At 33.2% G+C, this 23,302-nt stretch overlaps 1 protein-coding gene across 1 annotated transcript; it reads right to left on the bottom strand.

Annotated features, from left to right (window-relative positions):
• Nucleotides 1-4,206: 4,206 nt before the first annotated feature.
• Nucleotides 4,207-7,614, bottom strand: LOC113491945. Its single transcript, XM_026869159.1, has 3 exons — nt 5,079-7,614; nt 4,708-4,932; nt 4,207-4,492 (listed from the first exon to the last, which is right to left on the bottom strand). Exons 1-3 carry the CDS (start codon nt 6,095-6,097, stop codon nt 4,324-4,326), a joined length of 1,413 nt encoding a protein of 470 aa, XP_026724960.1. The 5' UTR covers nt 6,098-7,614; the 3' UTR covers nt 4,207-4,323.
• Between the last annotated feature and the right edge of the window lie 15,688 nt (nt 7,615-23,302).

Genomic DNA, 23,302 nt, shown 5'->3' with positions numbered 1-23,302 from the left:
CACGAAAAATAATAACCGTTAAATACGGTCAAGTCTGTGACAACCTGCGAAAAGATTCCTGCTTTTTACAGGTTGTATTCGCAAATGACCTTGAAAACCGTTACTAAACCTCTTTCTTTATTTGTGATATAAAGGCAAAAGAAATGTTATAATCTGTTAAAAATGCAATTGTGCAGTTTTTACGATTCATGCGTCTATTAACAGACGGCTGGACAGAAGTACAGTATGCTAGCTTCAGTAATAGGATTCCGTTTTTAAACTTTGGGTGCGGATCCCAAAAAAACAAACAGAAAAGTGTTTGCCAATCCATTTCATCAAACTCTGTTTCAGAACCAGATGTATAGCAAGAAGCACTCATTTTCTATCTCTATCTTTACGAGCTATTCAAAGTTTATGTAGGCAATATTTAGTAAGCCGTTTTAAATGGTTCCTAAAACTATCAATTTATAATTCCTGCAAATACTTTACTGTCCGTGATCGATTGTCCAGTCGATCTCGAGAAGCATAGAAACAAATAGAATGAAACAATTTATTCTGCAATTAGGATAGGCGTTATCACTTTTACATGTATTATTTTAAGCTTGCTAGAGTCGACATTTCCTAGCTGGCTACCCTGTGAAGAAACGTCGAAACAAACTCATTGCCTATCGCATTGCATAAAAGTATCTTATACCAATAATATTGAAAACTGGAAGTATAGTTAGATCTGTTATAAAATTACTTATTAAATTAACATGCAGCTCTCTCTGAAATTGGGACCAACAAACAAACTCAAAAACATTTTCTTTTTTGAAATTATTAAAGATAATATCTTTTACATTCCCAGTAATCCTATTGAGAGTAAAATGAGGGGATTTTTAACGCCCCTCTTCATTTGGGAGGGTTCCCATTTTGGTACTCGATTCGGAGAATTTCATCAAAATTTTAATACGCTATCGTTGATGTTTATTAATAAGCTTGATTTTTATACACGCACTGAATTTTATGTTTTGGGTATTCAAATGTGTATGATGTATATTTTCTTAATTACTGGAAAATGCAGGCCACTCGAAAATTTTGTGTTTATACCTTGGGATCATTTTTGTCTTGTTGTTTTCATAAGTATGTAATACCTTAGAATATAGCGAATTAGATACGATACCTAATATATACATCAGAAACTAAAAAAGTAGCTGTGAAAAATCAGAATAACATACAAATTACACGTATTTTGACACGTGTTACGTTTTCTCAATACGTCTAAATGCTAAAATATTTTCCTCAACAAACCGAAAATAATATTCGGGGAAAATATCCCTATTTGTGGGGAGAAGGAGTAATTACGTGCGAACAAGGAAAAACAGGAATGCACAGCTTGTTAGTTCCAATAATGCTTTGTTTTTTTTTTTGGAAACCAGAATAGTATTGGCAGCAGACCGGCACCATATGTAAGTGTTTTTGCTGATCATCGTGGAAAGTGTAAATGGTTGCCATTTTCTATGGCTTTTGTGGTCGAAATTGTAATTTACCTTAATTTAGGTTCGAAACGATTTTGCTACAAAAAAAACACTATCAATAAAACAAAGCCCTTCGATTCTCCACAAATACTTTTCATTAAGCCTACAATTAACTTTAATTGTGGTTTAAATGTGGTAGTTTAAAACGAGTCTTTATTTCGAACTTAGTTCTCCAACTCTATCCACGAAGTATTGTTTTCTATTAAATTTTAGACGCACGTAATACTCGGTTCACAATAAACTAGTCGATTTAAAATAATAGCGATGTTCCAACTTCACAAGGTCAACCACCGTATGACTTTAAAAAAAATAACTCAATCTGTACATTAAACGAGGACAATCAAATTTAAATTAAGTCTCTGAAATGACTAAACATTTGTTTTAAGTAATAGGTTTGTATAAAGATTTAACTACGTAAATACACAAATAAAAAAGTGATAGAAATGGTTTGATCTTGGGCCCAATTGTTATAAAAGAATTTCAACGAGATTATAAATAAATTAAATAAATAATAAATGTTTATTTTCATATCATAACACAATGTTACTATGCGTAGGTAGGTACTAATAGCGAATGGTGTTTGTGATAGGCAAAACCTGTAAGGTATAACTGAGATCAAGTATCACTGAGATCAAAATTTAAGGATCTGTATTTATATCTCTATTAATCTGAACAAGTTTATGACATGGATTTGAACATAGAAAAAGTTCTAAGTCTATTTAAAACATCAAGGAGACCTTTTTAGGGTCGTATATTGTTTTAAAATTAACATTAGTACTTAAATAGGCATTTAAACTTATTACTAGTACCTAGATAAGCTTATCTTCTTCAGTAGCAAACCAACTGAAACAATTAAACTTTTCATTATAAACGAAAATTAAATGTAAGAGAAACTAGCCACGAAACGGCACATTCCGAAAGATAAACTGAAAGAGGCTTCTAAAAAGGCTGAAATGCGAGTTTTAATCACGTATCTTTATTGTATTAAACCCATTCGAGATAACTGGTTTGCGTTACAAAGTAATTTTAATCCGAAGTGAACCGTAATGTATGAATAGAAGTCGCGTTTATGACGTCTGATAAATCTTCATTATGTCGTATTGTTTGGCGATAAAATCGGACGGGTGGAAACAATGTGGTAGATGTTTTCATGAAAAACTGGTCACAAAAGGTAAAATCAATGGAGAACTTATCTTGTTTCATGTAACATTGTAAAAATACTTTCACACACAAGAATTATATATAGTGTTCTTATTTCAAGTTGTATTCTTGTGCATTAAAAATATTCAAGCCACATGCATAAGACACCCAAACTCAGGACAAGCATCCTCATATCACTCAAATACTTGTCTTACCTGGGATCGAACCTATGTTAGGCATCCTACTTACAGAATAAATGATTTCATTTCATTTCATTTCATTTCATTTCAACCAGCAACACAACGCGCACAATAGATTTGGCATAGAGACCTCAACCACCGTACCTACCCGTAGAGTTTTATGTATATCTCTAACTGAATTTTATTAATCTTAATGAGATTTGTAATTAAAATAATCAATTTGCTTGATTACTTTAGAGCCACTGACTAATGTTACGCCTAATGTAATTTACACTACTTAATTTAAATGCGTTGTAATAATTTGCGAACACATTTACAACATTAATTTAAATGCTAACGCAACTAACACTGTTAAAAACCAACCCTTATTAGTGTTTTAGTCAAAATTTTCAATACTGTCTGTTTATTTTTTATTACATAAGTCTCGTTTCAGAAAAATAAAAATCCCTATCCGAAATCTGAAACACTGAGCCTACCATAGAGAAAAATGTTGTACATTGTCGCTCGGACATTAAAAATCATGATGCGTGTAATGAACGTACATAAAACCTTCCCAAGGCCGCCTGTCGCACTTTCCTTTATTTTATAGTTTCTATTATACCTTTAATATATTTTCTCGTGCTGAAGTATATGAACTTGGTGCGTCACTTAGATTTAAATTCAGAATGAATGTTGGTGTATTTGGTCTGAGAAAGCAGGATTTTGGTGGTCTTGAGATAAGGATTACTAAGACTGATTTTAGACTTAGTGTATTTTATTAATAAAATATAGAAAAAGTTTTTTTTTTAATTTTGCTCATGATTTCCTCATGGATTTCTACGTTTTATATAGAGCTATTTCATAAAACAACTTATTAATATGCCGAAAAAGTTTAATCCATGACTGGTCTTTGAATCATGACATAGGTTTGTAGAGCTACCTATAGTTTTTGAGGTATTGAATTTATATGGAATAAAGTTTCCTCACGTCATCGCACAAATTCCGTATAGGCCTAAACATTCGCATCCGACGCAGCGACGGGCGGCTGCATACTCCCCTTTACAAGATTAAAGTTCAACGAACTCTACTTTTTCCCGTGGATTTTTATTCATACTTGCAATATTAGGGGTTAGTCCCGCTATGGTATGGTCCCGGTATGGCACCCTCTTAAAATACCTATCAAAAAGTCCCGCTATGGTACCCATCTTTTAGATCTACGTTAGACAATAGAAGGTACAACTGAAAAGAAAAGTGTATCTATAAATAAATACTTTTAGGAGTGTATCAATAAAACGTCTGTTTGCGATATTAAATCAGTCTTTTATTAATTCAAAAAAAAAAAATATCAAACATTAAAACGAAATATTAATTGCAATGTAATTTTTAAAATAATCAATAATATTAATTACCAATAATCAACAATAAAAAAAATATAAAAAATCCACATCTCAGAAAAGTATTACTGTAAATATAACATTTTAATAGGCTAAAAACAAAATTAAAATAAACTATTTTTTTAAATGTTCTGATCGAAATATTGACTTTGATATGTCAATCAGAAAATCACCAATGGAGATAGCTTTATTTTCGTAACTTTTTGTTAGCTTTTGAATCTGGCGGTCGATTTCTATACTTGTTCTTTTTCTTGAATTTATAGGTGATCTTTTTAGTCGAAAGCTATAACAAAAATCATCAGTTATTTAAGTTAAGCTATATTTTTTTCAGTAACCGTCTGTGTAATAGAAGGCGACAACCAATAATAGCTACCAAAATAAATAAAATCAAATCCATTTTCAAATTCTTCTATGTACTCGTATTATGTAAAAAAATATATATCTGCTTTTAAAAATATTATATCTGCTTAAAAATATTGTCTAAAAAATACAACTTACTTGGCTTGTTTTATATCAAAGTGACATGTGTCGTTGCCAATTGTTTGCAGAAACAATAATAAACTGGGATTTTTTCCAATAATTTTGTTGAATCTGCCATTCCATGATTCCGCCAAGTTAGTTGTTCTATGGCGTTCATTATGGCAACACCAAATGAGGTCTGGATATTCAAGCCACTGAGTGACAAAATAGTCATTGAATTTGGTCATAGCTTCATCGTCGAAACTGAAAAAAATACATATTAAACGTTCGTACTTGTAAAGCAATGAAATTAACAGGTCCTTACTGATATTGTTGTTCTTTACTTTTTTGCCATATAATTAGAGTTAAGTACTCAAACATCATTTTGGAAAGTAACCAAGATATTATACCTATTTTCCATTATATGCAGCCAGCCGTCTTCAATATCTTGTTTTGGCAAAAACGCCAAGCCTATGCATTGCTTAACATGGTTCGAGGACTCTTCGTGTTCCATTAGATTTAAAGATTTCGCTTTTTTGATAACGTTCTTTTGAAAATGTACGTTACATCCATTTATTTTGATATCAGGAAAAATCTTCGCTGCTGCATTTATTACTCCTATTTCATAATCGAAGGTAAATTTCGATGGACGCCATTCAGGCAAAGTTTGTTTAATCAATTCGAAAATTTTTTCATAAGTTTTCCCTTCTTTGTTTTTTAACAGAATATAAAATAATGGTGCTACATTCGTGGATAAGTCAGTGCTTCCCATGTCTCCATGAATGACATAAACTTGTTCGAATGGGTTTGGGCAGCCGTCGAAAGTGCCATCACCAAAGTAATGCGTTACACATTTTATATGTTCCTTTACTTCTGTCGAGGAAAATATAATTATTCGATTACAGTCTTCATTACAATAATCAGCCAATACATACTTATTAAATTCTTCTGGTATTATAATTTCTTCCACATTCTTAAATTGTGTTTTTGGTACGTTCAACGACTTATTTCGGTGTCTGTATAATACTGTTTTTAATTTTTTATAGTCAGGAACATTTCCTGTAAGGTGTAACCCTTTGTCTTTTAAGTTACCCATGTGTTTTTCGAAAATTTTCTGTACTGATCCGTAATTTGAATTTACTTCTTTTTTGCACTCACTTATAGCCATTTGAACTTCATTGTCTTCAAAATGTGGCACGCACGGATCACTGTGTTTATAATCTTTAATTATTGTATTATTGGTATTCTCAATAGTTATATATCCACTACATTTAATACTATTTCTCCTATTTACACAATGCCAAGTACTTGAATTTTTATTTTCTCTGCGTTTAATATATTTATGTCCGGCACGTAATAAAGTTTTTCCACCGCGTCGACTGTCAATAATTATTAAATTTACACCACGTGAACTACTTGACCCAGACATTGCAATAGATAAACTAACAAGCTATCCTAATTACTCATATCGCAAAAGTACAGCTGCAAATAGCAAACTTGTTGTTATTTTTACAGTGGGTTGGGTTCTTGAAGAAATAATTGAGTCCGAGTTGACAGGAAATTTTCATTTATTGAACATTGCTTCTAAAACACCTCTTGAATCTTACAAATTGCACATATTCTTACAAACAATACTTCCGCAAGACAATCGCCGGATTGTTGCGCAATACTAAACAGAAATAACAATTTTAAAGCCTTTTATAGTCGCTTCTACTTTTATTTTATTTTTACTGACATACGAAGAAAAAACAACATGACAACTTAAGAACAATTTCAAATTTACAAACTTAAAACTAAACTACAAAAATGAGGTTCAATATAATGAGGTTGAGTATGCTGTCAATTGATCAATTTCAACAAAACTAAACCCGGAATAATACTGTCTCTCTCTATTTTCATAAAAACAAAAGGGAAGAGCTAGATACGAATTCGAGGAAGGGCTCGTCTCTATTGTTTTACGAAAAAACCGGTTGGTCAGGTAACTACCTGAAGTGAAACGACAATTACCGAGCGTGATTTGTTTAAAAAATAGTATTAATAAATATTATCTTGCTTAACTATAATAGTTAAGAAAATATATTTTTTATTAATACTATTTTTTTCTTAACGCATTGTATAACTTTTCTTTACAACAGTACCAAAAACTGAAGGGTACCATAGCGGGACTTTTTGATAGGTATTTTAAGAGGGTGCCATACCGGGACCATACCATAGCGGGACTAACCGAATATTAGAGAGTCGACTCACGTTTTCTATTGTTTTATACACGAGAGCCACTTTCTAAACAAAAGAGAAAATGACCTATCTGTGAATATTTTTGTAGAGCATCTTCCTCAAAAACCAATCAACTTAAAAACTTTATTCTTGGAATACTTTTTAGTTAGTGACTGCAAAAGTACATAAGTAGTAATAGTACCTATTCTCAAAATGTGTCAAGTCCTGTTAGGGTTGGTAATAGAACTACTAAAGTAGTAAGTACTCAGCACTTTTTCTAGCGAGTCAACATTTAACTTAGTTACAAACTCAGCCACAGAACAACCAAGCAATCGTACGAACTTGGAATACGTTCAGAAGAAAACAATAGAAAACTTCAGACGCCGACAGTGATTAAACAAATGTTAGTGTAAGAAGTAATTTAAACAAAATCTAGTGCTGGTATTCAACGAGAGTCCGTGAGACGATCAAACGTGGTTGATTCAAACCCGTAAATTTTGTTTGCCTTTAAATTGTTAAGTCATCTTTTTTTATGTAATTTTTTATTTTTATGGACTATAAAGCTCAGTATGGTATTAAAGACATTCAAAAAATTCCAAAAACACATATGGTTTGTTCTCAAATTTCATTAGAAAAACTTTTAAACTATCTACAACAACATACATTCTTTTAGTCAACATCATATAGCCAAAGCTTTTAATCAGAAACTTAAGGAAAATATGATTAAACGTGTCTGAATCAAGCCAAAAACATACATATTTAACACGATCTTACATAAAACATGTTTGATCGTCAGTCCAGTCAGTCTTTAAAAACCGCATCAAGTCGATGGTTCCAAATCATTAGTTCGGGATTGCTATCGCCTCTACATTTCCCATTATCTGGTACGTCGCGAACATCTCTCGCGTTGACTTTACCAAGTACTGTGGTGCTAATTAGTTTGTAAACTTGTTTGTTACATTCCGTGAGGCTATGATTTGCGTTACATTTACTTAATGCTTATTGCGTGTGTGTACGACAGGTATTGACTGTTAAAGGTTCAATTACAATGGTTTAAATTGGAACGTAATCTTTAACCATAGGAAGTGTAGTAACATTTTGTAGTAACGTTGAGCCGAAAATGAAAATAATAGTGTTTTTTTTTTGTACTGAAGTTGAAAGAATTAACAATGTACCTTATAACAAGCTAAAACAAGAATAAACTTAAACCAAATATTTCGCATAAGTAGCAGGGTATAGATCACTGAGCCCATGACTACTGTAGGCCATGAACCGATTCCGGGAGACGTCATAAAAATAGTAGACCTGGTGCTTACCGACCTATGTTTTTTTGGTTAAAAAGTTTTTTTTTAATCTGACGTCCAAAATGTGGTCAATATACGGAGAAAGGATCACTCCTTATCACGGTTTACCCCTATCTACCCTTATCACTAAAGTCCCGCAATAATTTAGGGTTTGGGAACACGCATCCCACGCCATGGAAATCAAAATTTAGGGCAATAACTATCGCACAGATCGTTCGGATGACGGGCGTTAGTGGGGAACATACGGGACGTGTTTGGCGGTTTACACCTCAATTGGTGTATACGATATTCGACCTTATTTCTTCAGAATATAGTGGTTGAGATCATTGTTACTGAAACCAGTAGGTAAAAGGTATTCAAGGTAGGTAAAGGTAAATAATATTATTTTTGTTTTAAAATGATAATCTGTTATACTTAAAATGTGTCAATTTAACGATATCTGTGCAAGTACGAATGAATTATTTCTATTTGCTTATTCAAACTTGATTTGCTATACGTATAAGCAAAAACTTATATGACGTCATCAAGACCCTTATTACCGTAGCGTTGTGTAATTCAAGCAGTGCAGTTTCTTTTTTGTAAAAATATCACGCGAGCTGGTGTTCCGTTACCCGAATCAAGGAAACTCATTTATTCATTAAATTGTTTCAAACTACGTACGAAACAATTTATACACAATCACGATAAAATATTTGCACTTCAACGTGAATGCACGAACGAGCATGCACGATCCAAACTTGATATCAAAATATAGAGTTTCCCGTATTCCGTGTGTCGCACATCGCTACAAACTTCCAAGTTTATTTAGGTGCCTAAAACTTTGTTCTGTTTAACTACATACGCGCGATACGGAATAGCAATCGAATCTAACTAGCTTGTACCTTCCCTGTCGCGTCGTATTTTGTTGGTAATCTCGAGAGGCACAAATAGGGCTTGAGTTTTTAAGAAAAAAAAACATGGTGTTGTTTAAAAAAAAATATGGATATTTGTGAAACGGTTATTCTGAAAATGGCTGACGTAAGTTTACATGAGACAATCTGCATACAATTATTTAAAATAACAGACTAGATATGGCCATAATCTTTAAATGAAAATATTTCTCTATTTATTTGACCTGACCTTTAACTCATAAAACCAAATGAAGAAATTTTGTAATAAAGAAAAGCTCATGTAATATTTCTTTACTCAATATAAGAAAACACGAAAATTGTATTTCCCAAAATAAACTATTAGAGAAAATTCCTAACTTGCTCATGTTTTACCGCATACCAACATTCTGAAAGAACCGTTAATAGTCATACTTAAACAGCGAATAAACACAAAATCTTGATGAAAAGCGTACACAACATGCAATAACACTATTAAAATCCTCTTTGAAGTACAAATAAATCTGAACAAGCAAAACAAGTGAATGACGACGAGAGCTTTCGAAGGCAACATACTCGTACAAAGAATTATATACTTCAAGCACATCATTGCTTGGATTCATTTCATGCTATAGAAATGGAGCTCTTTGTTAGTCAAGCAAGAAATGTTGAAAAGAGTGATTTCCCTTTGATGTAGCTGCATCTTTACGAGTTGTACAGCTATCTCTACATTTTAAGTTTATGAGCATATAATATGAGAAGAGAAGACATGATGTTTTTTCATCAAATTATAGGTATATAGTATTTCTTTTTAATAGTATAGTCCCAACTACGACACCGAAATTGCCAAACAAATTTTATATTTTTATTGGAGAGCCAACTTTTTTTAAAGTATTTCTCAGAGAAAGTTATTTAATATCAGGCACAAAAGAGGTATTTAAAATACGACCAAGCTTCGCCGAAATATAATAATTTAAACGAGGATTGCAGGAAAGCAAAATGTATAATGAACTTTAAATGACCAACGTGGAGAACAGAAGAGTAAATGTAATTAAGAAGAGATTTTTAAGATTCCGTACCCAAAGGGTAAAAATAGAACCTTATTACTAAGGCTTTGCCGTCTATATATCCTTCCGTCTATCACCAGTACATGACTCATGAAACTTGATAGTTAGACACTTAAGGTTTCTCCTTCTCCTGTTTTTGCTATAACAACATATACTAAAAATTAAGTTACGGTCATAATGTATTGAATTGTATCTTTGCTCCTATTAGTCGCAGCGTGATGTTATATAGCCTTACTTGATAAATGGTCTATTCAAAGATTTTTTCAAATCGAACCATTAGTTCCTGAGACTAGCGCGTCCAAACAAACAAACAAACAAACTCTTCAGCTTTATATATTAGTATAGATATCACTGATAACGAATTACTCTTAGAAGCAAATACTTACCATGTCACGTCTTTACAGAACAGATAATATATTACCCAGTAACATACTCAATACGGCACGGAGTGAGTCGTTCCGAGTCGTGACAATACACCGGATGAATAATGAATCGTATTGAAGTGGAGCCTCGTAGTAATGTGGAGAAATCCTCGCGAGAAGCAGCATGCTGACTGAAATGTATCTTTAGATCAAGTTCATACTAAACTTACTTTGAGTCTCAGTGTAAAGATGAAACTACTTACTACTTTTTATTAAACGCTACGGATGGCGTAGTGACTACGTTTTTCGTAGCGACTACGAATGTTGTTTTAACAAGAAGTGTTAAATTGAATACTGATCAAATAATTCCTTTTCTTTATCGATCTCTTGTGACTGCGTTTCAGAATTTAAAGAAAGTGAGACAGACAGATTACAGAAATTTAAATCTGTCATGTTATATTAGGACAACTTCAATTTTGACTTTGAATAGTAAATGATTATAATATAAACACACATCACCTGGTTTTATACAAAAGAACAGTGTTTATTTATAGCCTACATTTAAATATTCGCCATTTTTCACATTATTTTGAGAATTTTACAAGAGAATCGTGTAAAACTGAATCTATCTTTACCATTGAATAGTATTAGCGTAGCAGTATTAGCTTAGTATTAAAACATTGTTTTGGCACGAATATACGGATTTAATCTCAGTAGTTCTATTGTTAATAGCAGTCTCGGCTCTTGAACTATCCGTGCGGTAACTACAAACAAATGAACTTATTTGGCAGTAACAGTTGTATTCAATTGTAACAAAATAAACAAGAATATGTTAGTTTTTGTTTGGACGTTAAAAAGAGTTTTAGTGGGTGACATAACCATTATTGTACCCGTGTTGTGTTTTGAAATGTCATGGCGAAGGGAATAGAGGGAAAATTGAATGTGTGTTCTTATTAGATGGATTTGTCGGTTGACAATCATAATGCAGCTATGTGTACTTTTTGTGTAAATGGGCTAACAAACAACGAGTTATATTCTGTCCAAGAATAGTTTCTTTAAAAAATATATTTTGATATGATATTTATGAAACTACAACTTCATCAATAACATTCGTAAAATAGTTTGGGGAAAACATACCTACCATTTTGTCTAGAAAATGTTTATGATCCTAGTACCTAAATCAAACAGTTTTACCTGAATTAACATCAATATTTTACCCAAGTGAGCAAATGCAAATCTAACCACCATTGTACAATCCACAAGGTAGACGACACACAAACGTGCCATCCAATCTCTTTCAAACAACAAAATGTTCCCAGACTATTATTCAACTTACAAATAGAGAATCTCAATTACCTTCGCGTGCAACCCTACATTGAAGGCATATTGCAGACAGAATATCGTCACAATTGGATAGAGGGTAGAACAGACAGTTTCACAAAGCTGACTCCTACCACCAATTTAAACGGAATAATCTTACAGTTGTGGAAGAGAGACAAAACTATTGTCCGTGTAGAGCTCTATCACACTTTCACAGTTGAAATAATATTTCGTTAAGAGTCGATGGTAGGCCTCTAGTACACAGGTCGTTTTCCAATACAGTTGTGTTTTGACGCAAATGAAGCCTGTGTAGTGGGTATCTATTTGTAGAGTGAAGGGGTCGGCTCTATTATAAAGTAGTCCGTATTGAATGGTAACAATGACTTTACGTTATTATAATAGACGTTGACTGAACGAGTGATAACTGAAACGTGTTTGAGGGCATTGAACTTTGATATATTGAGGTAAATGACATACTATGTAAAACAAATATATATAGTGAAATTAAAAAAAATATAGTGGGCATACAATACGCAATATAGGAAAAACTTAAAAAAATAACCGGTCGAGTGTAATTTGGACTCGTGACACATATACATAGTCTAAATATAAACAGTTCAGTTGGGTGAGACAAATGAATTTGTGACCATAACACAACAACAACGTTTTTTACAACCTCAATATTTATTTTAGTATTAGTTGTTATAGCGGTGACAGATGTAAGCCATCTGAGAAAATTTCAACTCAATTTCTATACTACGGTTCATAAGATACAGTCTAGTTACAGACGGTCAGAAGAGCATCAGAAATAGGGTTAAGTATTATTATACCATTTGCGTATGGACCCTAACAAAAGATTTTCCTATTAAACGATAAAACAAAAGAGCAATATCCCATAGATAGAAAGGAAACACGAAAAATCACAATACTACTTAGAAAACCCAAACCAATTGGATACAACAAATTAATTAGTTAGCCCAACATTCAGTAAATTAATAGGCACTCGTAGGGATTTCTGAATTAGATCGCTTCAGGGATTGGATTAGTAGCCGAATAATTAAATAACAAAACTAAGCCGTGATACAAAACAAATACTCTCAGAAGGTGCGCGTCACAAAACAACGACATTTTCCGACTTTAATTTGTCAATCTCTTGAGTAATAAAATATCAATAAATAAAAATTGGTCTTATGATGTCGAATTTATTTTTAAATATCTTTATAACACTTATAATGTCTCATCTTCATCAAGGTGTCACTGTTTTATTAAAGAACAGTTTTATGTCTTATATTTTACTAGTAGAATAATTCGTTGGTTAATAAAACTAGAGTATGTAATTTAAAATAGTATGTTAAACGTTTAACTGTACAATAGTCATAACCTACACGGGAAACGAGATACAAGATGCAATCGCGGCTTACACGGCAGGAATGTTACGTAAATTCCGGGATAATGCGACGCAGTGGGCTCGGTGGCTTTACTCACAGATGTAGAGGTAAAGAGAGGCGCAAGTGTAGGTGTGTACTTTGTGTGTAAGTCATTTTAACGATTCTTATATCTGTGAAGACAAAGAGAAAAGTTAATAAGTAGGAACAGGACTGATAATGTTGAAAATGACTAAAAATATATTGCCAGAGACAGTGGCTTGCCTATGCCCGTTCTTGTTTAAGGAAACAAGACCATCCCTAGGCAAGCGACTCCATTTTGTATCAAATTGGATAACTTCTATTTTTTCTGAGGAATGATTTGTAACTTGTAAATCATCTGGTATCAACAATTTTATTTGTATTCTGCAATTTTATTTTGTCTTTAGTTCAGATTCTCACGTATTACAAAAATAATGCAATGTTATAAGGAATGGGTTTACTGTATATTTTATTTCTCATGGTCAACCAAAAAGCAACATTGTTTTGTTGTTTATTACTCTAGTTATGTATGTATTAGTTTTTAAGGGTGTCCGTTGCCGGGATATGCCCCGCTTTGTTAATTAAATAAACAGATTCGGTTTTAGTACCGGCCCCTACCTGATATTGTATGCTGGGCTAGTTGGTGTAATTGCTTTATCTAAACTAGACCCTTTTTTAAGTACAGTGAGTTTATTATTGCATGGACAGCAATTTATAACTTAAATATATCTTTATTTATGTTATAACATTGACTAGAATAAAACATCCATTGACTAAACTATCATTATTGGTCATAAATCCTTTATTTAAATTAACTCTACATCCATAAAAATCCACCAAGGTTATAAACATAATAACAATGTAACATTCACGACGACATTGAAAGTCAGTACAAAATCTTATAAATAAAACAAAATTTAAATCCTGTATTTCTTGAGGATTTTTCAAAACAAATAAATGACACGAATTGCAGGATTATCGTTATGTAACAAATCTTCCATAGCCTCCTTTTAAATATCATCAAACTAGTTGAAAAGTACCAAAACGTGTTCACCTAAAGTACAGTGAATTTTCAGCTTATATAATAATAAAAAAGTCTTAATTAGCTCACAATCCAATTACATTAAAAAATACAACGAAAACTAGACAGGCGAAACTAAACAAGCTGGTCAAAAGACATATCAAAAATGACTCTACATTAATGACATGTGAATAACTATGGGGACAAAAATGCTACCAAAGATAACACAATAAAACAAAGGTAGATTGGCCCGGAATAAATTGGGTAAGCAAGGGTGTAAGGTCAACGTCAGGTCAGGACCTACCATCCGTCACAGTCAGGCAGGTAGAGCCATTAATATGGCCAACAGACTAGGCGCGATACCCTGATAGGGTTCCACTGAATAATGCTTTATGTGAAGTGAAACTGGATATCTTCGAAAAATTGGGGACAAAAAAGTTTTTTATTTGCCTCAAATCTTATGAGTGCTCTGATTAGCTGTTGGTCTTTTGGTCATGAAATTACATGTAATAATTAGTTTACCATCTTTATTCCTTTTTCTATATTAATGTATAATCTTTGTCAAAGACGACGGTACTTTTCTGACAAATTCAAGCCAGAGCAATATAGCATAGCATACTATCCAAATAAAGCATTTGTCAGCATAAAAATAATTCTTTATCAACATTTATTATTTATAACAGTTTGCACTAAATCGTTAGGCAGTAATTGTACAATTGTCGTCAATTGCTATTGCTTTGATTCTGCAAGATACGTAGTATACTTTGCTGAGAATTTTCTCGTTTCATTTTCTTGCTATTTTTCGCTAACTCCGAAACAGTTTTGCAATTTCCTTTTCTGCAAAATACTCTCTACTTTTGACAAATAAACAATTTGCATTCTAATCGTAAACGCTTGTGAAATCTTTGTTCCGTGTCAAAGGTGTACAAATTTGCTTTTTTTCTTTAAGTTTAATTTAAGCGAAGGTACAAATTTTTCGTGTTCCTGCAAAATGAAACTAAAACGTTTTCAAGTAAGATAAAATGAAAGAATTGTAGTCTTCTTTTGACATACATTTTTAGGGTTCCGTGGAACGATATTACAGAGGCGCCATTGTCTGACCGTCGGTCTATCACCTAGACAAATTAATATTATTTATTTGTTCCCTACCCGTTTGTTTTTCTTCAACCTGTTGGTACCTGATCATCTGTGTCGGGACTTGATCTTGAAAAGTTTAATGAATTGTGCTAAAGTAAATAAGTTGTGATTAAGTTTTGACACAATTCTATTTCATTTTCACCTACAATTAAGACTTAATATAAATATTTTTTAAAAAACGTCAATATTCCTGAAACTTTATAATGGTACAAAAATAAACAAAAACTTAATGCCTTCAAGATATACAACATTATTCCAACTATTCACAGCGCATTAAAAGTTTTCGCGTAAAACTTCTTATAAACGTTAAAGTCGACAAATATAATGAAAGTGGTCGCAGATTCGTAGGAGATTGCGCTCGTAATTTGCGGGTAGTCGCTAATGTGTCGCGCGCATGCAATTTCCCCATAAACTGCAGGCAGCCGTAAACACCATCTGCGGTGTCCCAGATTGAAATCGTCGCAGATAACTATCAACGTACGTGCTTCGAATTTGCATCAACTGTCTGTATTGACGGGCTCTGCATGAATCTGATTGGCTGGTTTTGGTTTTCAGTTCAATTGTTCTGCTTGTATTCCATTTTTTTCCGGTATTTGTTTTAAAATTTTGTGTTTTGAGTTTTTGATTAGGTAACGTACTTGGTGTATACCTGTGTATTATTAAAATTTATGTGTAGTCTAGCAAAGTTTGGACAGTGACTTATAACTGTCATATAAAAGTGTTATTTGAATATAATTCTAAGCGTCTAATCTCTATATTAAAATCATTTCACTCACCAATGAAAAAAACTAAACAAACAAAAGCCCATTCCATAAACGATTTTTATTTACCTTTGATCGTCAAATGTATAATTCTATGGAAACCTGCCCACCAATTATAAAACCGCTGATCGAAAATCAATACGAGCACAATTGAAACAAATGTGTTAGCATTAGAAGTAAAATAAATGTCGACACCGCTTAATGTACCAGCGATTCATTTGCTGGTTGATTAAGCACCGCAAAACGCGATGCAATTTAAACGATTAATATGGACGTAATTTATGTAGAATGAATTAATATCGGTCGTTAACTGTTTCAAGCATATTTCGAAACATGGATTGATCTGTCCAGGAGACCCATACGGTTCGAAAACACGAGACTCCCGTAGGGATAGCATCCGAAGTTCTCTGAAACGATTATTACGGTGTTCAGTTAACAGTTACCATATTGCGGGCTCAACGGCTTCCTCAACACGATGTTCTATTGGCTCACGTATATTTCCTTTCCGAAAATCCTGCCTCTCGGAAGGGACGCACGTTAGGAGCCCGTATGTTTGGCCCGTGGGGTCAACTGGACAGTTGAACAACCAGGCCTAAGAGCATGGCAAAAAGAAAAAGGTTTTAAGGTTTAGGTAACATTCGAAAAGAAACCAGATTGCAGCTGGTTTTATTTTTTTAACATATATTGATAATCTTTTTTCGAATTATTTTTCTTTATGTCGTCCCTCGGCCTCTGATTTACAAATCCTGAACTAAAGCCTAGCTATCTCCACATTTTTATCCTACGAGATATTGCAGCCTTGAATCCTACCATTACCTAATCTAAATTTAAAATACATAACTGTTACCAAGGTGGGTTAGAGTTATTTTAAAGTTAGATCAAACCAAATTCTAACCTTACTGTAGCCAACAATTTTACCATGGATACGACAATAAAGTATTTTTTAATGAAAACTTCCAAATATCAATTAATCGTCAGTTCTCTCAGAAACTAATCCCCGATCAATCATTTACGAATCATGAATAAAGTACAAATAAACAAAACAAAGAAACAGCTTTTACAGTAATAAAACAAATATTTTATCAACAGCGTCCTGTCACCGGTGACACATAAAAAGTTCAGACGGCCACTTCAAAAAGCACATATTATAAAATTACGCTATCAAAACATGCATTTTAAAAGGGTTCGGAAATAAAAATGAAACTGACATTATGTATCTGTCTTGGTAGGAAGAAAGGGGATAAAAAAGCGTGTTAAAAATGTATGAGATACGAACGCTTGGATATTGATGTTATATGGAAATAAAAACCTTACGCGTACAAACGATTCCGTATCATTGTCCACAAAAACGCCTAATAACTGTTGTATGGGAGTCTTTAAATATTTATTTTGATTTAAATGTATGTTTATTTGAATCAATCAGCTCGGCCTGTCGTGGTCCAATGCTTTTGCACAGGCTTTTCGTTGGGGGAGCTCTTGCTCCAACAGTCAAAACTTGGTTCTTGTAAGCAGTCGATATTTTGACATCTTCTGTACAAAACCTGTCAAACTTCAAGGATCGTGAGACCCGGCCTAGGGAGAGATAGACGGACAACACCTGGATCTTAGTAACCAGGACCGGTTTAACCCTTCAGGTGCGGAACCCTAAAAATCCTTTTACGAGTTTAACTTGATGTCGTTGTGTTTTATCTTCTCAACGCTTATTAATTGTATGCTGCGTTCTGGAAATGTTCTTGTTTGTATTTTACAGTTTAAATGTAAAACTTATATTTTTCGCCCAACAGCGCATTAAATTAAATTTTAAAGCTGTTGTGAAAACAATCAAACGAAACTTGATAGCACTGAAAAAAGAGAATCGAGTTTCCGAGGTAATTTGAAATTAAAAAATGCAATTCGCGTATTTATATAAATTATGTAAAGTTTTACACACTAACCAACTACATTAACATCTAGCTACCACTTTATACACATTTAAAATAGTAGCTAAGTATATTAGGCTGACGGTATTCTTAGAAGTAAAACAAAAACATCCACAAAAATAAGAATGAAATTGAAGCTACATAAAATACATATAAAAGCTACAGATTTATATTTTTCAACAATCACGTTCATATTCCAATACAAAAATAAAATAAAATTATAGAATTCGTATCGTTTAACTTTGTTTACGCTTACATTTATTTTTTCAACCCTTGTATATTTAGAAGTTTATCGTTGACTTATCAAATTCGGTATTATTACCGATATAGATTACCGATATATATCCGATCTATGAAAAAATAAAAACATTTTTAAATATTGAACACCATCAAGTGTTTAAATAGTAGAATTAAACGCACACGAAAGTTCTGTTTTATCTGTTAGCTTTAGTTTTAAATTGGACACAAATACATGTAGCAACGCTGACGAATTCATTTGTACTGTCAATATTGGTACTGGCTATTTCGTAATTCCATCGCGTTGCAAATAGTTTGTTATATCGATGCCGATTAATATTCATCAGCTGCAATCTCGATGGAGCACACGGCCTGGCAAATGGACTCCTTTGATGCGAAGACTATTGTTCTTATCGCTGTCAATTCAGCAATATTAAATTTTCTGGGAGCTGATCTGTGGGTCTAGCATCACGCTACAACTAAATCATGACTTATAACTGCCATGAAAAAGGCGAAGTGTGCTGTTTTACTTTCACACCTGCAATTATAATTAGTCATCCCCTGACCTGAGAGTGATGACAATGGATTTATGCTTTTGACTACATTAAAAACAAATAAACGATAATATGTTTATCAAAGAGTTTAATCAAAGTTTCCTTATATCGTACAAATCCATTATCTCTCTTCAATATAAGAAAGTGGATTCCATTTTCGATCGAAGCATTTGGAAAGTTCGAATAAAATCTATTTCTAATGAGGAACAAAAATACTCTCAATAAAATACTAAATTAATGAAAACACTCAATGAAACACAATTTCGTAGCCGTTTTCTCGAAGGGTTCTGGTCCATTTTAAAAGTAAAGCTATGAAGATTTGTAAGGATTAGTTAGATAAACAACTTTCTTTATATAAAAGGGAAAATAAAGACGAGTAGGCTACGAGGAGAGGGGAAGTGTTCAAGCTGTCTTCGTACGAATTTTTATGTAACATTTATACGTTGAAGGTGTGATAAATGAAGCTAACTGTTCGCCCCTCAAGTGTACCTAATATTCACTGGTGCCTTCCTTAGGCGTTATGATGAAAATTCACTTTTACTTCGAAGGTAATCGTTACTCAGGAACTTTCATTATTTTTACGTTTGATAGACGAGGCAAGAGTGAATATGCATATAAATGTGTGCGAGATTTTTCAAGTCTTTGTTGGTAAGTCTCTTTATGAGACCGTAAAAAAGAATAATTGAACAGCAAAAGTCAACGACAGGTTAATCTGAATCTTTTTATTTACTGTCGTGCTTCATCCGCTCTAAAAAAAGGGTAAAAGATGTGAAATGGGCATTTCACAAATATACAAGTCACATGTACATAGACATCCATGCCAACTCCTGTCCGGGAATCAAACCCACGATGCGTCGCTCACACTGATTTTGGTGAGGTCACCTCAGCCACTCGGCTATCCGTGCATAAATGCTAAACGTTAGTTAAAGGATTGTATAAATATTTTTAATACAGAGTGAAATGTGAACTACGTATTTTGACGCAATTTAATAATCCGTATGTCAAAGTTACATAAATAACGAACATGGAATATGTAACATGGACGAGATTAATTCTGTAACGTTTAGGCTTTGGGAATTTGTATTAAATATTTAAAATTGAATAACAGAACACTCTCACATGAGTGTTCAAAACAAATTGCAATGTTTTATGTACATTATTTTAGTTTTTTCTGTAACACGTTAATGTTTTTGTTGTTTAAAAGTAAAGGACTAAGTCCTTTACTTTTAAACAAAAAGGACTGCTTCCACAAAATTAAGCACATTTGGAACGGTCATCAATTTGCTACGAGGAATTTTTTATAAAAATATTTTTTTTGTGTTTTTTTTCCTACTTGTACGGAACATATATCGCGAGTCTGACTAACACTTAACTGGTTTTACTACCTGACATCAGAGCACAAACAAAGCATGAATTTTAAATAAACAGGAAAGAAACAAATAAACATCCAAGCTGTCTAAAAAGCGCATTTTAAAATCACAAACATACATTCTAGTTGTATTTATTCCACTTGGTATTCCGCGCACGTTGCTCTGGGCAGATTTTACTGCTTCATCTCTACATTGGATTCATAAATAAATTTGCTAGTGAATTTCTGGCCAAAGGCTACAAATCGAGTGAGCGAACTTGTCTTCCCTTGTTTGCGATATTTGTTCGGCAATTTGCTATTTATTTTCACGATGTTTCGCAGCTGATCTGAATGTTGACCCGTTTAACCTGAAGTCCTGCTAACATGAAGAGAGATCGAAGAATCATGGAAGAGAGATGCCGCTATGCGCCGGTTGGTGCGCTGTCTTCCTTTTACAAATGCAACCGTCGTACTTTAAAAGAAGGTAGTAAACTTCATGAAGTTTTGTTGGCAAGCTCTCTGTTTCGTTTCGTGTAAAGTTAAATTCAATGTTAGTGATGAATCAGATTAAAAATAAAAGCATTATTTTGAAATACCTACCTTAAAAGAATACACTGAAGGTATAAATTTGAATTTACCAACTTTAGCGTAAATTACTTTCCTAGAATTTGAGCTTTACTTCATATTTTTTAACAATGTGGAAATCATTGATCACGAATTAATTAATGAAAACGCTTTCCACCATCACAATACAATGAGTCTTTGGTTTAATGAAATAAAAGCAAATTATACTGAACAAAAAATAATCTACCTAAACAGGGAAAGTTTAAAAAAAATTAGGTTTCGTCAAAAACAATAAAGAAAGTAATAACACATGCATAGGGATCGAATCTCTATACTCAACTTCAATACTGGATAAATCAGTCCAAATCCAAATGATTATTACGACATAATAATAGATATTTATTTCTATTATTACTTAGATAATTATACCTATAATGGCTATTCACATTAACGATGCCATAGAAATACGTTGACGATCCGATCTCGTGTAATCACTAACTACATATAAATTATGTAACGTATAAAAACAATGCGTCAGCAATATTCAGTAGACTCCCGACCAGATTAAATGACACAGCGGATTATGCAATTTGAAAGCTTAAAAGTCTCACATTTACACCGATAAATCATTGTTTGCCAATTATGGAAGTGAAATATTTATGTTGTTTTTTCTTTTTACTTTTAGTTATGCAATATTATCGAAATGATATCAGATCGAATAATGAAAAAGAAAAACCACCAGTATCTGTTATAGTACTTGAAAGTGCCAAGCTTAGGTAGATATAGGATGATCATCTTAGAGGATCTGCCCAGGACCGGGATGGTTGGCGCTCTTTGGGGGAGGCCTACGTTCAGCAGTGGACGGCGATAGGCTGAGATGATGATGATGATGATCTTAGAGGAATGAAAATTGATAGATGGGCTGATGAATAATAAATGTGTCGGTTCCTAAAATTGAAAATCAAAAACGAAGTCAGATAGACTGTGTGCGCGGCGTGTCGAGTCTTCTATCACCGCGTAGGACAAGCATTTGCATGATCCACGAATACTTGTCTTGAACCTGGGTGTCTTTGTGCATACGACTTGATTGGTTGTGTAACACCCCCCGACATAAGGATTAAATTTATTACCGTGAAAGTCGTTTCTCAAAAACTCATATATATAATACATATATATCATACACTCATTATGACCTATAACACACTAGCGGTCGCCCGCGACTTCGTCCGCGTGGTTAGAAGATGCAAGTTATGATTTATATCTGCCCTGTTTTTTTTCACATTTTCCATTATTAGTCGCAGCGTGATGGTATAAAGCCTAGCCTAAAACCTAGCCTAAAACCTTCCTTGATGAATTTTGTATTCAAAACAAAAACAATTTTTCAATTTGAACCAGTAGTTCCTGAGATTAGCGCGTTCAAACAAACAAACAAACTCTTCAGCTTTATATATTAGTATAGATGTCTAAAGATGTGAATGTGCACTATCACCTGTGAAAACTGACAAGATAGCGTGCCTTTCCATAATAAAAAGGTCGGGTAAATGTAAGTGATGTTAGTAATGTGGAACAACGTCTCCGTCACATCCTGTGACAATTAAGGGCCATAAATATCAAGAAAGCCCCCTCTTTGCTTGAAGACATACTGTCTCATAAAACAAGACAGACATCTAATTAACAATTGCTTTTGATTTTGGTGCAGTACAGTCATATCTTTTTAATGAACTCCTGCTTAACAACTGGGCCCATTTGAATGGCTTTTTTTGTTTGTATGCGTTTGTGTGTTTGTGCGTTTCGGAGTTTTAGCTAGTTTATTATGTTATTTAAAAAGTTACCGTGGTGTACATCCAAGTAAAATATAAGTATCGTCTCATTCAAATTTGCAAAGCATGCCATGAAACCTTTTAAGAGATTTTTTTCATGCACTGATATTTTTTTATAGAATATATCAAGCGAAATTAAACTAAATAATTATTTTTATTATACATAATAAATTACCACTTTAACAAAATTTTACATTTCTTTCGCCGGAATAGCATATTATGCACAGCTCATTCTACCAAAATGATAATTCATATATCATACAATAGGCTCCTAATAATGTCATAAGCATCAAAATTTAACATAAACCGTTGCAGATTTTTCTCCATCTGCTCCTCTCCTACATAAAACATTATATCACATCGGGTCGTGTGAAAGAAGATTTAAGTTAAAACCGTTCGACCTCGAAACTTTTGCAACAAAACCGCACACCGCGGCGCCGCGAAGCTATGCGGGCTCCGTACCGCAGCGCCACTATAACTTCTTTCTCAAAGACAAACTGCGCTGTAATCACTTGATGAGCATAATTTGTCAGCGAAATCGTTTCGTTCAACTGCAAGTATAAAAGGGTTTTAATGAGCTCCCAGGTTTTTATTCGAAAACGCTCGCTCATTTTGTAACGTTGGCATACGTAGTCGATGATTTTGTTGAAAGTTTGTGAGCCTTCGTTAAGGTGATTTAATTATTTTTTTTACTGGCTTTAAAAAGGAAGACGTTATCTATTCTTCTTTCTTTA

The sequence above is a fragment of the Trichoplusia ni genome, chromosome 3 (genome assembly GCF_003590095.1).
Source record: "Trichoplusia ni isolate ovarian cell line Hi5 chromosome 3, tn1, whole genome shotgun sequence".
Classification (NCBI taxonomy): Eukaryota; Metazoa; Arthropoda; class Insecta; order Lepidoptera; family Noctuidae; genus Trichoplusia; species Trichoplusia ni.
This window is presented reverse-complemented; position numbering and strand designations above follow the sequence as displayed.